The sequence below is a fragment of the Salvia splendens genome, chromosome 11 (assembly GCF_004379255.2).
Source record: "Salvia splendens isolate huo1 chromosome 11, SspV2, whole genome shotgun sequence".
Classification (NCBI taxonomy): Eukaryota; Viridiplantae; Streptophyta; class Magnoliopsida; order Lamiales; family Lamiaceae; genus Salvia; species Salvia splendens.
In genome coordinates, this window is record NC_056042.1 from 5940158 (window position 1) to 5952379 (window position 12222).

General features: G+C 39.1%; 1 protein-coding gene across 1 annotated transcript; it reads left to right on the forward strand.

The window, feature by feature from the left end:
- Positions 1-2606: 2606 nt before the first annotated feature.
- On the forward strand, positions 2607-9593 carry LOC121754346. Its single transcript, XM_042149721.1, has 15 exons — positions 2607-3265; positions 3366-3654; positions 3727-3864; positions 3939-4063; positions 4136-4346; positions 4432-4669; positions 4761-4920; positions 5109-5407; positions 5993-6509; positions 7247-7724; positions 7990-8114; positions 8195-8405; positions 8490-8727; positions 8845-9004; positions 9073-9593. Exons 1-15 carry the CDS (start codon positions 2750-2752, stop codon positions 9388-9390), a joined length of 4023 nt encoding a protein of 1340 aa, XP_042005655.1. The 5' UTR covers positions 2607-2749; the 3' UTR covers positions 9391-9593.
- The last annotated feature ends 2629 nt before the right edge of the window (positions 9594-12222 follow it).

Sequence of the window (12222 nt, forward strand, 5' to 3'; positions counted from 1 at the left end):
AAGTCATTTGCATAAACTATGTCATTCCAGCACAATGCCAAACGACTAACTTGGTTTTCTAAGTAGAGAAAAAGTGTTACTTCTTCTATTTGTCTATTAGGAAAAAATGCTGCGAAAATACCTAGTGGTAGGTGACTTAGTTAGAAGTAGAATAATTTACTACGTTAAATTCAAATGTGCATTCATCATGCACTAACGTGAATATCAATATTAAAACACCCTTCTTCAATTCATTATCGATAGCTTAAGCACTCAATTAATTATCGATAGTTTAGGCTCGTACTAAGGAGTTGCTTCATTTCAAACTCGTATAATTGAACTTCTTCAATTTTCATTGAAAATTTTGATTTTCGCCGTTCCCGCTTCCACCGTCGTCATTGAGCAAGCTTTTAGTGTCGGCGGTTGTGTCCTAGACGACAAAAGGAGCAATCTCTCCGCCATAAACATGGAAGGCACTATGTTACTTGATGATTGGGCAAAGGCGGACATGAGAGCACAAGAGCCGGATTTTGACTTTCGTGTAGAGAGTGATGGTGAAGACTTTTCCACCGATGACGAGGTCGGAAGCAAGGGCGCTCAACAATATCAATGACGGGGGGCGGTGAATGGCGAGCACGGCCGACCAAAAAGGTAAACAAGGTAAGAGAACTACGTGAGTTTTGATTCCTCAATAAAATTGTGGATACGTAGACAACTCAACTTAAATTTGAAAAGTTTAACTTTGAAAATTTAAGTTGAGCTCAAGCCCTTTTCAATTTTTTCCTTCCCCCCCCCATTTCATGTTTTTATTTATGTTTCGACGACACTTGTAAATTATATCACGTTGTTGTATATGTATTGTAAATTGTAATGTATCGTTGTCCGTTACAACTCAAATTCAATAAAATTGATATGATTTTCACCGTATTCGTCTTATTTCAATTTAAATTATCTATTGTCTTGTTCCAATTTATTGTATAAGTCCAAAATTCCAAATTACATATAAAAAAACCGCCAAACCGAACCGGAACCGCGAGGAACTGTCCGAAAACCGCCGGTTCAGAACCGAAACCAGAACCACCGGTTTTCGAACCGGAACCGGAACCGGAACCGGAACCGTGAAATAGCCTCACGGTTCGGTTCCGGTTCCACCTTTCTCGAAATCGGAACCGGAACCGCCGATTTACGAACCGTGGGCATGTCTACTTCCAACACAGTTTTCTGCAACCCCTCCCCTATACCTCTCATCTCTCCTCTTATTTTTAGAAAAAAAGGCAGAAGGTTTCGGGTGGAGTTGAAGCTGTCGTGGAATCGGAGATGGAGCTGGTCGAAAATGAAGTGTTCCAGTAGTACTCGGTGGACCGCCGGTGGGTCGATCGACCCCACGCGACCCCACCTGGGTCCGCCGCTGTGTCTAGGAGTCAATTAAAAATTTTCATCGATAGTTTTGTTTTTTTTCGTCTAGGAACCTATCCTTTGCTTAATATATATGTAAAGCATATATTTGACGCATTCTTTGCTTAATATATGTAAAATAACGTTTTTTTTATTGCTACGAAGTGCAAATTTAGATGATAGGACGCTTTTATACCGATTGATAATTTGAATTTTCGAGTGATTTTATGCGTGCGTGAGTGTGACAATTAAAACTAAAAAACAGCTAAATAGAGAAACAACATAATTTCCACCCTATCCTAGCATTCAATAAAACTGACGAATGCAGTGGGAACATGTGATATAATATTAGTTAAAAAGTAGTAGTAGTAGAATTATAGTCTATTTATGTAAGTTGGCCCATTTCACTTATATGTCACAACATACATTAATCAAACAGTTCTTTAATGAATCGTGATCTCACAAAATCAACATTTAGAAGGTACCTAATGACAGATTAATAATGCATAGAATTTTAAACTCATACAATATCTATATATAGAATTAAATATCACTCCACATCCAACCCATCTTTCTTAGGACGCCGTTAAACTAGCGGCGTTGAACGTGTCAGCTGATCTGCAAGGTCTTTACCGATTTCATCGCATTAAATGTTCCAAAATACTAAATCCAAGTCAACTGTATAAAATATTGACCAAAAATTCATCATTCATGCTTCACAATCCAAGTCTAATATATCTCTACACGTATTTTCTAATCCATCCAATGCCCTAACCTAACAATATTGATTTCGAATTGGATCTCCATATTACCAATTACTCCTTTCCTCTATTCCACCTTAAATGATTTATATTCCTTTTTTGTCCCATTAATTTTTTTAGTATTTTGTAAAAAATAACATTTTTATTCTCTTAAATATTCTCGTTTATCTCACTTTATTCTTTATTTCTATGTTATTTTTATTAATTTTACTTAATCCAACATTATTTTTCTTAAATTACATGCCTAAAATGAGCAGCTCATTTTAAAGTGGGAGTATTATAATTTTTTCCTATTCCATTCTTTCTGCCGGTCGGTTTGTTTTTCTAGAAGATAAACATTGAATCTGGATCAGCATATTACCAACTACTCCTATATATTTTTGTATTGCCATGCATAAATAAGCGTTGGCAATTACATCAACAACAAACATTTCCATCATCGGTTGAAAATTTTAACCAATTGCAAAAACTTTCAATTTCAAACTCTATATACTCAAGAAATTATAGACGACGCATTGACAAGGTCATTTGGCTCGAGATGATGTTATTTTGTTTGGACGGATGAAGTACTAATACAAAAAATGGATCTATAGAAACACTGAAGTAAAGTGACGATGAGCTATGGATCTCGGCTCCTCGTTGTCGTCATCGTCATCATCATCATCCCCGCCTTCGCAGCCGCGCAGCAATACGGCTGCTTCGGCGGCAACTACACTTCAAACTCCACATACGCCGCCAACCTCAACTCCCTCCTCTCATCCCTCCCACCCAACCTAAACGATGCCGCTTTCTACAACGCCTCCTCCCTTCTTCCCAACACCACCGATCCCGCCTTCGCCTCCGCCCTCTGCAGACCCGACTCCCAGCTCGACACGTGCCGCTCCTGCATCCGAAACTCCACCACCGAGCTCCTCGCCCTCTGCCCCAACCGCACCCAAGCCGTCCTCTTCAAACCCCTCTGCACCCTCCGCTACTCCGACGCCTCCATGTACGGCCTCCTCTCCGAGGCCTACTCCATCACCGGCCGCTCCACCACCAACCTCTCCGCATCCGACCAGTTTAGGTCGGACGTGAGAGCGCTGCTGGGCAATCTGAGCTCCCAGGCAGCTGCTGGCGGGCCCATGATGAAGGTGGGCCCGCGAGACTTACACAGTGGTTTCAGTTTTATTTTTTTCTTTCATACTGGTGTGAGATATTGTTATAGTTATTTTGGTTTTATTTTCCTGACAGGTGGCGGCTGGGAATTCGAGTAGTGGCTCTGTATACGCGCTGGTGCAGTGCACGCCGGATCTGTCGTTGAGGGACTGCTCCAACTGCTTGTCGGGGCTCGTGCAGCGCCTTCCGCAGTGCTGCGATGGTTCGACTTTCGTGATCATGTTTGTGCCGAGTTGCAATCTACATTTCCAGCTTGATCAGTTTTATAATCTAACTAGGCTTGAGCAAGTGCGGGCCATGGCAGTCGTGCCTTCGCCTCCGCCTTCTCCACTTGTCGTGCCATCTACACCTTCTCCACCACCAGGTTCATTCTTATCCAAACCATGAAAAATATGGCAAAATTCAATCGGAAATTAATGAATGCAAATTTTTGCAGGAAAGGGTGATGGTAATAAAACTCGAACTATCATCTTGATTGTGGTGCCAATTGGTTCTGGTCTTGTTCTAATTTGTGTTTGCATTTGCATTTTCTTGAGAAGAAGATTAAAGAGAAATCCCGAGGAAGTTAACCAGAGTAATAATCCGTTTCAATAAATTCTGTAGTTTTTTATCCAACACAAATTTATCTGTTTTTACTTGTTGAATTAGACTATGGTGAGGAGATAAGCACAGCAGAATCCTTGCTATATGATTTCGAAAAGATCAAAGCTGCAACGAACGATTTCTCTGAGACTAACAAGCTCGGAGAAGGCGGATTTGGTGTTGTCTATAAGGTAATTCAATGGCAAACAAGCATATAAAGTTGGCAGTTAGGTTAATGCAGCAGTTTCGTTTCATACTCTCAGGGAAAACTTGAAGATGGCAGAGAAATTGCAGTGAAAAGGCTGTCTAAAAACTCAGGGCAAGGAGACGAAGAATTCAAGAATGAAGTGTTGTTAATGGCCAAGCTTGAGCACAGGAATCTGGTCCGACTGCTGGGATTCTCGTTGAAAGAAGCGGAGAGGCTTCTCGTATATGAATTTGTTCAAAATGGAAGCCTGGATGGCTTCATATTTGGTAATTGACCTTTGCATTTTTAATTCACATCAAGTAATAGATAGTAGTGTTGGTGTTTTGTTAATTGATCTTAGTGAACGTGTAGACCGGATCAAGCATGAGCCCCTTGACTGGAATATGCGCTACAAAATCATAAGGGGCATCGCCAAGGGACTTGTTTATCTGCACAATGACTCTGGTTTCAGGATCATTCACCGTGATCTCAAGGCGGCTAACGTGTTATTAGACTCGGAGATGAATCCTAAGATAGCTGATTTTGGTATGGCCAGGATGTTTTTTCAAGACCAAAGTGGAAGTAACACGAGGAGAATTGTTGGAACCTTGTTAGTCCTTCACCATGCTCATACTAATAATATTTGTTCACATAAGAAAAAAAGGTTTTTTCTTATAACTTGTGTTGAATGGGTATTGCAGTGGATACATGCCCCCAGAATATGCAAGGCATGGGAAAATCTCAGTGAAGCTAGACGTCTTCAGCTTCGGCGTGCTATTGCTAGAGATCGTCAGTGGGCAGAGAAACGGATCTTTTCGAAATCCAGACAGCCGGGAGAATGTGGAATACATGCTGAGTTTTGTAAGTAGAAAAACCCAAATGGTCATGACTCATATGCTCTGCTAGCAAATGAAACAAAAATAACTATAACAATATCCTGTACTGAAACCACTATATAACTCCCTTTTCTAACCAAACAGTTTTAGGATGGAACCTATTGATTTCTATCTTTCACCTCTCAAGATTGATATGTACATGGTGAATTGCAGGCATGGAGAAAATGGCAGGAGGGGGGAGCGAAGAAGATGATCGATCCGGTATTGATGGGTGGTGATGATGGAGCTAGTGTGGGTGATATGTTGAGATGCATTCACATAGGTTTGTTGTGCGTGCAAGAAAAGGAGGAGCAGAGGCCAACCATGGCATCGGTTCAAGTCATGCTTAGTAGCGTCTCAGTGACACTGCCGCTGCTTTCCAAACCTGCATATTTCAGTTCGGTTGCGAAACAGATCCAGACGGAGCTAACCAAAGCTTACGACACTCAAAATGATGCTTCAATAACAGATCTATATCCACGATAATATCCCACAATTGTCTTCTCACTACTTTGTTTTTTCCGGGTTAAGTTTGTTTTTCTCTGTTATATTTGATTTATTTTATGGGAAAAAATATACTGTAGTCTTTGTACTCGCTTCAGCCTTCATGTAACTTTGCTTTGCCATGCTTGATAATTTGGCTGTAATATCATAATAAATGAAAAGGGATAATCAATTAGAGGCAAACAGAGATATGGGCATTTTGAAATAAGTAGCAAGTATAATTTAAAAAAAATGCAATACCAATATCTAAGCAGCTTAAAAGAAGGAATGAAACATAATTAGAAATAAGAAATGGGCGAATTCAGAAGACCCTTGACACAAAGTATTGTTTTGTCCAACTTTCATAAGACCAAGAATCCAATTTTTACGCACACCTTAGCCTTACTTTCAAACTCTCTTTCATTTTTTCAACAATCATTTTCTTGACTTATTGTGAGGTCAAATTCGCAAATGACTATTACAACTTTACTAATCACTGCAGTCCTTGTCGGAATGTAAACGCTGGTCAAACATATACAGAGTCAATAAAGATTTAGCGCGTATAGAAATATTAGGAGAGCAGTAATTAAGACGCAATTCCCACTTATATTAACTTGCTCATTTTTTCCCAGTTACAACCAAACTAAGATGACTTCCCGAACATGTGTCCTTCTCTTCATTCTGGCCATCCTCTCCCGCGCCGTGACGGCCCAGAACTACGGCTGTTTCAGTGGCAACTACACCACCAACGGCACATACAGCACCAACCTCAACTCCATCATCACATCTTTTCCACTAAACATACAAGACAACGGATTCTACAACGGCACAGCCGGCCAAGCCCCGGACCGAGCCTACGCCACCGCGCTATGCAGAACCGACTTTCAGCTCGAGGAGTGCCGCACCTGCCTCCGAGATGCCGCCCCGGAGCTTCTCCGGTTGTGCCCGAACAGGAGACAGGGCATCCTGTTCAGTGACAAATGCACGCTGAACTATTCCGACGAGTCACTTGCCGACGGCGCCGCAACTGACGGTTACACTATCTTAATCAGGAGTCCCCAGACTGCACGGAATCCTGAGCAGTTTAACCAGGTAACAGAAAATAGAATGCAGAAAATAAAAGACAATTGCAAACTGAATCATGTGTCTTAGGCACAATCCTGTTAGATATTTATAATTATTTGTAAGATATACACGTTAATCAATCGGATTGTATTATAGACCAAACTCGTTTTAAATGCTAAATAACAAACACATCATTATAAAATAAAGCGGAGTTCATTACAACTTTATTCATAGTTCATTTTACGGAATTCAGAGATTTAAAAACAAACGTCATGTGACGTAATTTAAAAATCCGGAGTTCAGTATAAGTTTGTTATTAGTGCGGAGTTCAGTATAAGTTTGTTATTAGTGCATTATAATGAACTCCGGATCATCTTACAATAGTGTTGTTTGGAGTGCAAGGTTTAAGACCAAAGGCGGACCTACTAAGGGGTTTGGAATTTCATTATTTATACTATATATAGTCATAATTTACTAAATTTCGCTCTATAAGCTCAAGTGGCTAGTCACCAGGCTTAGCAGTTTCCTTGCCTAATCATTTAATTTTTTTTTATCTCATTACTCATCTCCTTTGCATCTTTATAATGTCGAAACTTTTGGCAACACCGACATTTAAAAAATGTCCTAGAATTGGACCCCCAACGTCAAAATCCTGCGTCTGCCACTGTTTAAGACTAGTTTGATATTGATCACGGTCCACCTTAATCTGGATTATATCTTTTTCTGTCTTCTTGTGATTATTTGAGTATATCTTCCAACACCAGAAACTGTGGGGGCTGTTGAAGGATCTCCGCACTCAGGCGGCCACAGGAGGGCCGTTGATGAAGACCGCGGCAGGGAATGAGACGGGGCCGAGTTTTCAGGACATATTCGCCCTGGTGCAGTGCGGGGCTGATCTCTCAGAAGCGGGGTGCGAGCGTTGTTTGATCAGCGCCGAGCAATTTGTGTGTTGTGAAAACAACACGGCTGTAGTAGTACTTATGCCCCGCTGTACTCTGCAATATGATGTAGCACCCTTTTACAATATCACTCGGATTCAAGAGGTGCGAGCGATCATATCGCCCCTCCCTCCTCCTCCTCCTCCGCTTCCGGTGCCGCCACCATCATCGCCAAGTAATACCAAACGAACTATGATCATCATTCTTGTTCCGATTGTGGCGTCTCTGTTTCTCGCTGCTTGTGTTTGCATAATCGTCAGAAAGAGATTCGAGAAGAAAACAGAGGATGTAACAACATTACAAGGTATTTTCATCCTTTTTTAATAAATATTCCCTCCATCCGCTATTACTTGTTACGAGTTGACTCACTGAGGTTTTAAAAATAAAAAAAAGTTGGTGGAAAAAGTTTTTGTATTAAATTGTATGTGAAATGAGTAATTGGAATATAGGCTCGTTTAGCAAAAGTAATAAAAAGTAAATGTGACGGGACGGATTGAAAAGGAAGTTTTGGTGGATAGAATTTCAGCATGTATACCTTTCCATGTTTAAAACAATTATTACTGGATTAGGCGAGGAAGAAGATGTAAGCGCCGAAACATCCTTTTTATACGATTTCAAGCAACTTGTAGCTGCCACAAACAATTTCTCCACTAGTAACAAACTTGGAGAAGGAGGATTTGGTGCAGTTTATAAGGTAAATATGGTAGTAACATATTATACTACTTACTAAGTTTTTTAGTATAAAAGTTTGATATATGCATGAATTTATTTTAGGGAAAACTTGGAAGTGGCCAACAAATTGCGGTCAAAAGGTTGTCAAGGAATTCAGGGCAAGGAGAATTGGAATTCAAGAATGAAGTATTTTTAATGGCCAAGCTTCAACATAGTAATTTGGTACGGTTGTTGGGATTCTCACTACAAGGGTCGGAGAGGCTTCTCGTCTATGAATTTGTTCAAAACGGAAGCCTAGACTGCTTTCTTTTTGGTAACGTATCCTTTATATTGACCAATTTATTCTTATTTAGTTAACCACATATAACAATGTAACGTATGTGTGACTGAGAAACAGATCCGATGAAGCGTTCGCTTATTAATTGGGAGAGCCGGTACAAGATCATAAAAGGCATTGCCAAGGGACTTGTTTATCTGCACGAAGAGTCGTGTATACGCATAATTCATCGTGATCTCAAAGCGAGCAACATCCTCCTAGATGGGGACAAAAATCCCAAAATCTCCGATTTTGGTATGGCAAGATTGTTTCAACAGGATGAAACACGAGGCAACACACGTAGAATTGTTGGTACCTAGTAAGTTTATTAGTCATATCAAGTAAACAAAATGTTCTTTTAATATTTGTTTTATTTGGTTATTTATAAAATTTTTATCATAAAAAGGAGGATGATAAATCTGGGTATACTTGGCAGCGGATACATGGCACCTGAATATGCACGACACGGGGATTTCTCGATTAAATCCGACGTGTTTAGCTTTGGAGTGCTGGTGTTGGAGATTATCTGCGGACAAAGTAACAACTCATTCAAGAATGTGGAAAATGGAGAGAACGTAGAATATATGCTTAGTTATGTAAGTTAAAAATGTTGATTGCTTATGGTTAATCCCGCATAACAATATTCATGAGTTCCTTGTTACAGGCTTGGAGAAATTGGTGTGCGGGAAGAGGGAGGAAGTTGATTGATCCCGCATTGATGTCTGCTTCAACAACCCCTATACATGATGTTATGAGATGTATTCATATCGGTTTGTTGTGCGTTCAGAAAAATGCAAGGGATCGGCCGCCGATGGCTTCTGTTTTGGTAATGCTTCATAGCTTCTCTGCCACATTTTCGGTGCCTTTGGAGCCGGCGTTTTTCGTCCCTCATGGCAATAAGGAGCTGGCCAGATCATTGGAGATCAAACCAACCGAGTTTTCCAAAAATGAAGCATCGATCACTGAGTTTTATCCGCGTTGAGTTGTAGCTTCATTCATTCCTTTTACCTTGTGAAGTCACTGGCCAAAATATAAGAGAAAGGAGGATTTGAAGTAGTTGTACATATGAGAGAATTTGTTGTATATTGCTGGGGTGGTGTGGGTGGATATTTACCATATTAAGTGTGGACCAGATTACATATCATTTTCAAATAATGTGTGAATTATATGATAGTATGTGCCTGTGAACTTACATACCTTAATGTGTTGAAAAATTATGAAATGTAATGACTTTAATTGGCGTAATAATAAATATATAAATAATACTCTATCCGTCCACGAAAATAGTGAACGTATTAAGTTTAATATGCAATTGGTAAGTATTAGATAAAAAGTGGAAAAAAATGATAAGGTATGAATGAGAAAAAAATAGTCTTATTTGGTTTTACTTGTCAAATTAGACTATGGTGGGGAGATGAGCCCAGTAGAATCCCTGCTACACGATTTCGAAAAGATGAAAACTGCGACGAAGGATTTCTGTGTTAGCAAGGAGCTCGTAGAAGGTTGATTTGGTGTTGTCTGTAAGGTAATTCAGTGACGAACAAGCATATTAATTTGGCAGTTACGTCAATGCAGGAATTTCATATTCTAATGGAAAATTTGAAGGTGGCAGAGAAATTGCAGTATCTAAGAAGTGGGGGCAAGACGACGAAGAATTCAATAACGAATTATTATTGACGGCCAAGCTTGGCCATTAACAATGATTATTATAACAAAACAAAGTCATATGCGCACCATAACATACCTTTCAAACTCTAAAATTCATTTATATATACAGTGATTTTCTTGACTTCTTGTGAATTCCAATTTGCAAATAATATCAATTCAACTTTTCTAATCACTGTATTCCTTGTTTGATCTCAACGCCAACACAATTCCTGATTCGACTTGATTTTCGTCCATGAATACGCCTTGTTCGTTCGATATATTCAGTTGCAGATGTGAGGCATGTATGTTATGGAATTCCTTTTATATGTGAAATACTCCCTACGTCCACAAACAAGAATTTCGTTCTACCATTTTGGTCCGTCGTGAATAGGAGTCCCGATTCATAATTACCATAAATAGTAAAGAGGCATCACATTCCATCAACTCATTCTACTCACATATCATTTAAAACTAATACTTTCACGGGAAACTTATATTCCACTCACTTTTCTTAATATTTATTAAACCTCGTGTCGGAATGAAATGAGACTCCTATTCTGGGACTGAAATGAAACTTCTATTCACGGATAGGGGATGCAGTTCATTTTGTATATGTGAAACCAATAATTTTTGTTTATCTAAAGCAACATTTTGTACTATATGAGATATACTCCCTCCGTTCCTGAAATTTTGTCACATTTTTCACATTTCACTTTATACCATTTTTGCCTTTTTGGTATTGGATATCACATTCCACTAACTTATTCTCATTCACATTTTATTATAAAACTAATACTTTAAAAGTAAGACTCACATCCTACCAACTTTTCAACCTACTTTCCATTATATTTCTTAAAACCCGTGCCCTGTCAAACTGTGACAACATTTGGGGGACGAAGAGAGTAATTCATTTCATAAATGCTGAACATGTCATTATATATAGTATGAGATTATTTTAAATTCCACAACTTACCAATTACCATTACATCACAATCTTGGAAGACCATTCTACGCCTAATATGAAATAAAATGACCATGAACGACCTCCGTGTATACAAAATTTAAGATTTTTATAATACAATCTCATTAAACTTATTTGATACAGTGGTTGAGATTTAGTCTTTAATTAGGTATGTTGGCTCGAAAGTACTACCTTGATAAAATAATTATGTCATTTTAGAGTAGTGATATAGGGTAAGTGCCTATTAAAGGTACAACTAGAGAATAAATATCAGCCACAAGATTAAGAAATCAAGGGCTGATATTAACCTACGTGATTTTCGAATTTAGAGGAGAAATCAATTCACTATATTAAATAGTTACTTCACTATAAGAAGGCGGGGTATAATGGACATTTAACAAATAAAATTAGGGTTAATGTTTGAATTACTCCCTAATTTGCTCAATTCATCTCCCTCCGTTGCTCCTCTTCTCTTCTTCTCCAAATTTCAGCTTTCTCACTTCGTCGCCGTCGCCGTCGCCTCTCTCCGTGATATGATGATATGTATTCATATCGGTTGTGCGTTCAGAAAAATGCAAGGGATCGACCGACCATGGCTTCTGTTTTGGTAATGCTTAATAGCCCCACTACGAATTTTCCAATGCCTCTACAGCCGGCATTTTTCTTCCCAGGTGACGAGGAGCAAATGAGAAGATCTTCGGAGATCAAAGAGTTATCCAGAAATGAAGCATCGATAACTGATTTATATCCGCGTTAAGTTATGCAATGCAACGTGTTTCAAAAGTTGTTGCTTCGTTCATTCCTTTTACTTTGTTAATGTGATTCGGACGACAACAACCAGAGCACGTCCCATGTAGGAACGCAGGCCCACCCGTCATCTCCACGAACAATTGCAGTTATTTAAATTATGTAATTTAGTCGAGCATATCTATAAGCTCTATATAATTTGGCTTTTCATTGTCGGTTCTTTTCCAAATTGCAAAAGTCAGTCTGCATAGGCTTGAGTTATTTATAGAAAGGGCTATTATCTTCATCTATATATAGTTTTTATGTTATTTCTTCTGTCCATTCCTATTTTTCTACAAACTCTAAAATTAACCTAAGCCCGTATAAAGCAGCGCTGCCTATCGCGATACAGCTACCCTTCAAATTAAAAAGATGGTAATAGAAATATCAGTATAATCTGCGCATGTTTAGTTTCTTTCG

Coding starts and splice junctions, on each gene's coding strand:
- LOC121754346 (XM_042149721.1), top strand. CDS start 2,750: ATGAGCTATGGATCTCGGCTCCTCGTTGTCGTCATCGTCATCATCATC. Junction 4,921..5,108: donor TGGAATACATGCTGAGTTTT/GTAAGTAGAAAA, acceptor GGTGAATTGCAG/GCATGGAGAAAATGGCAGGA. Junction 8,406..8,489: donor CCTAGACTGCTTTCTTTTTG/GTAACGTATCCT, acceptor ACTGAGAAACAG/ATCCGATGAAGCGTTCGCTT.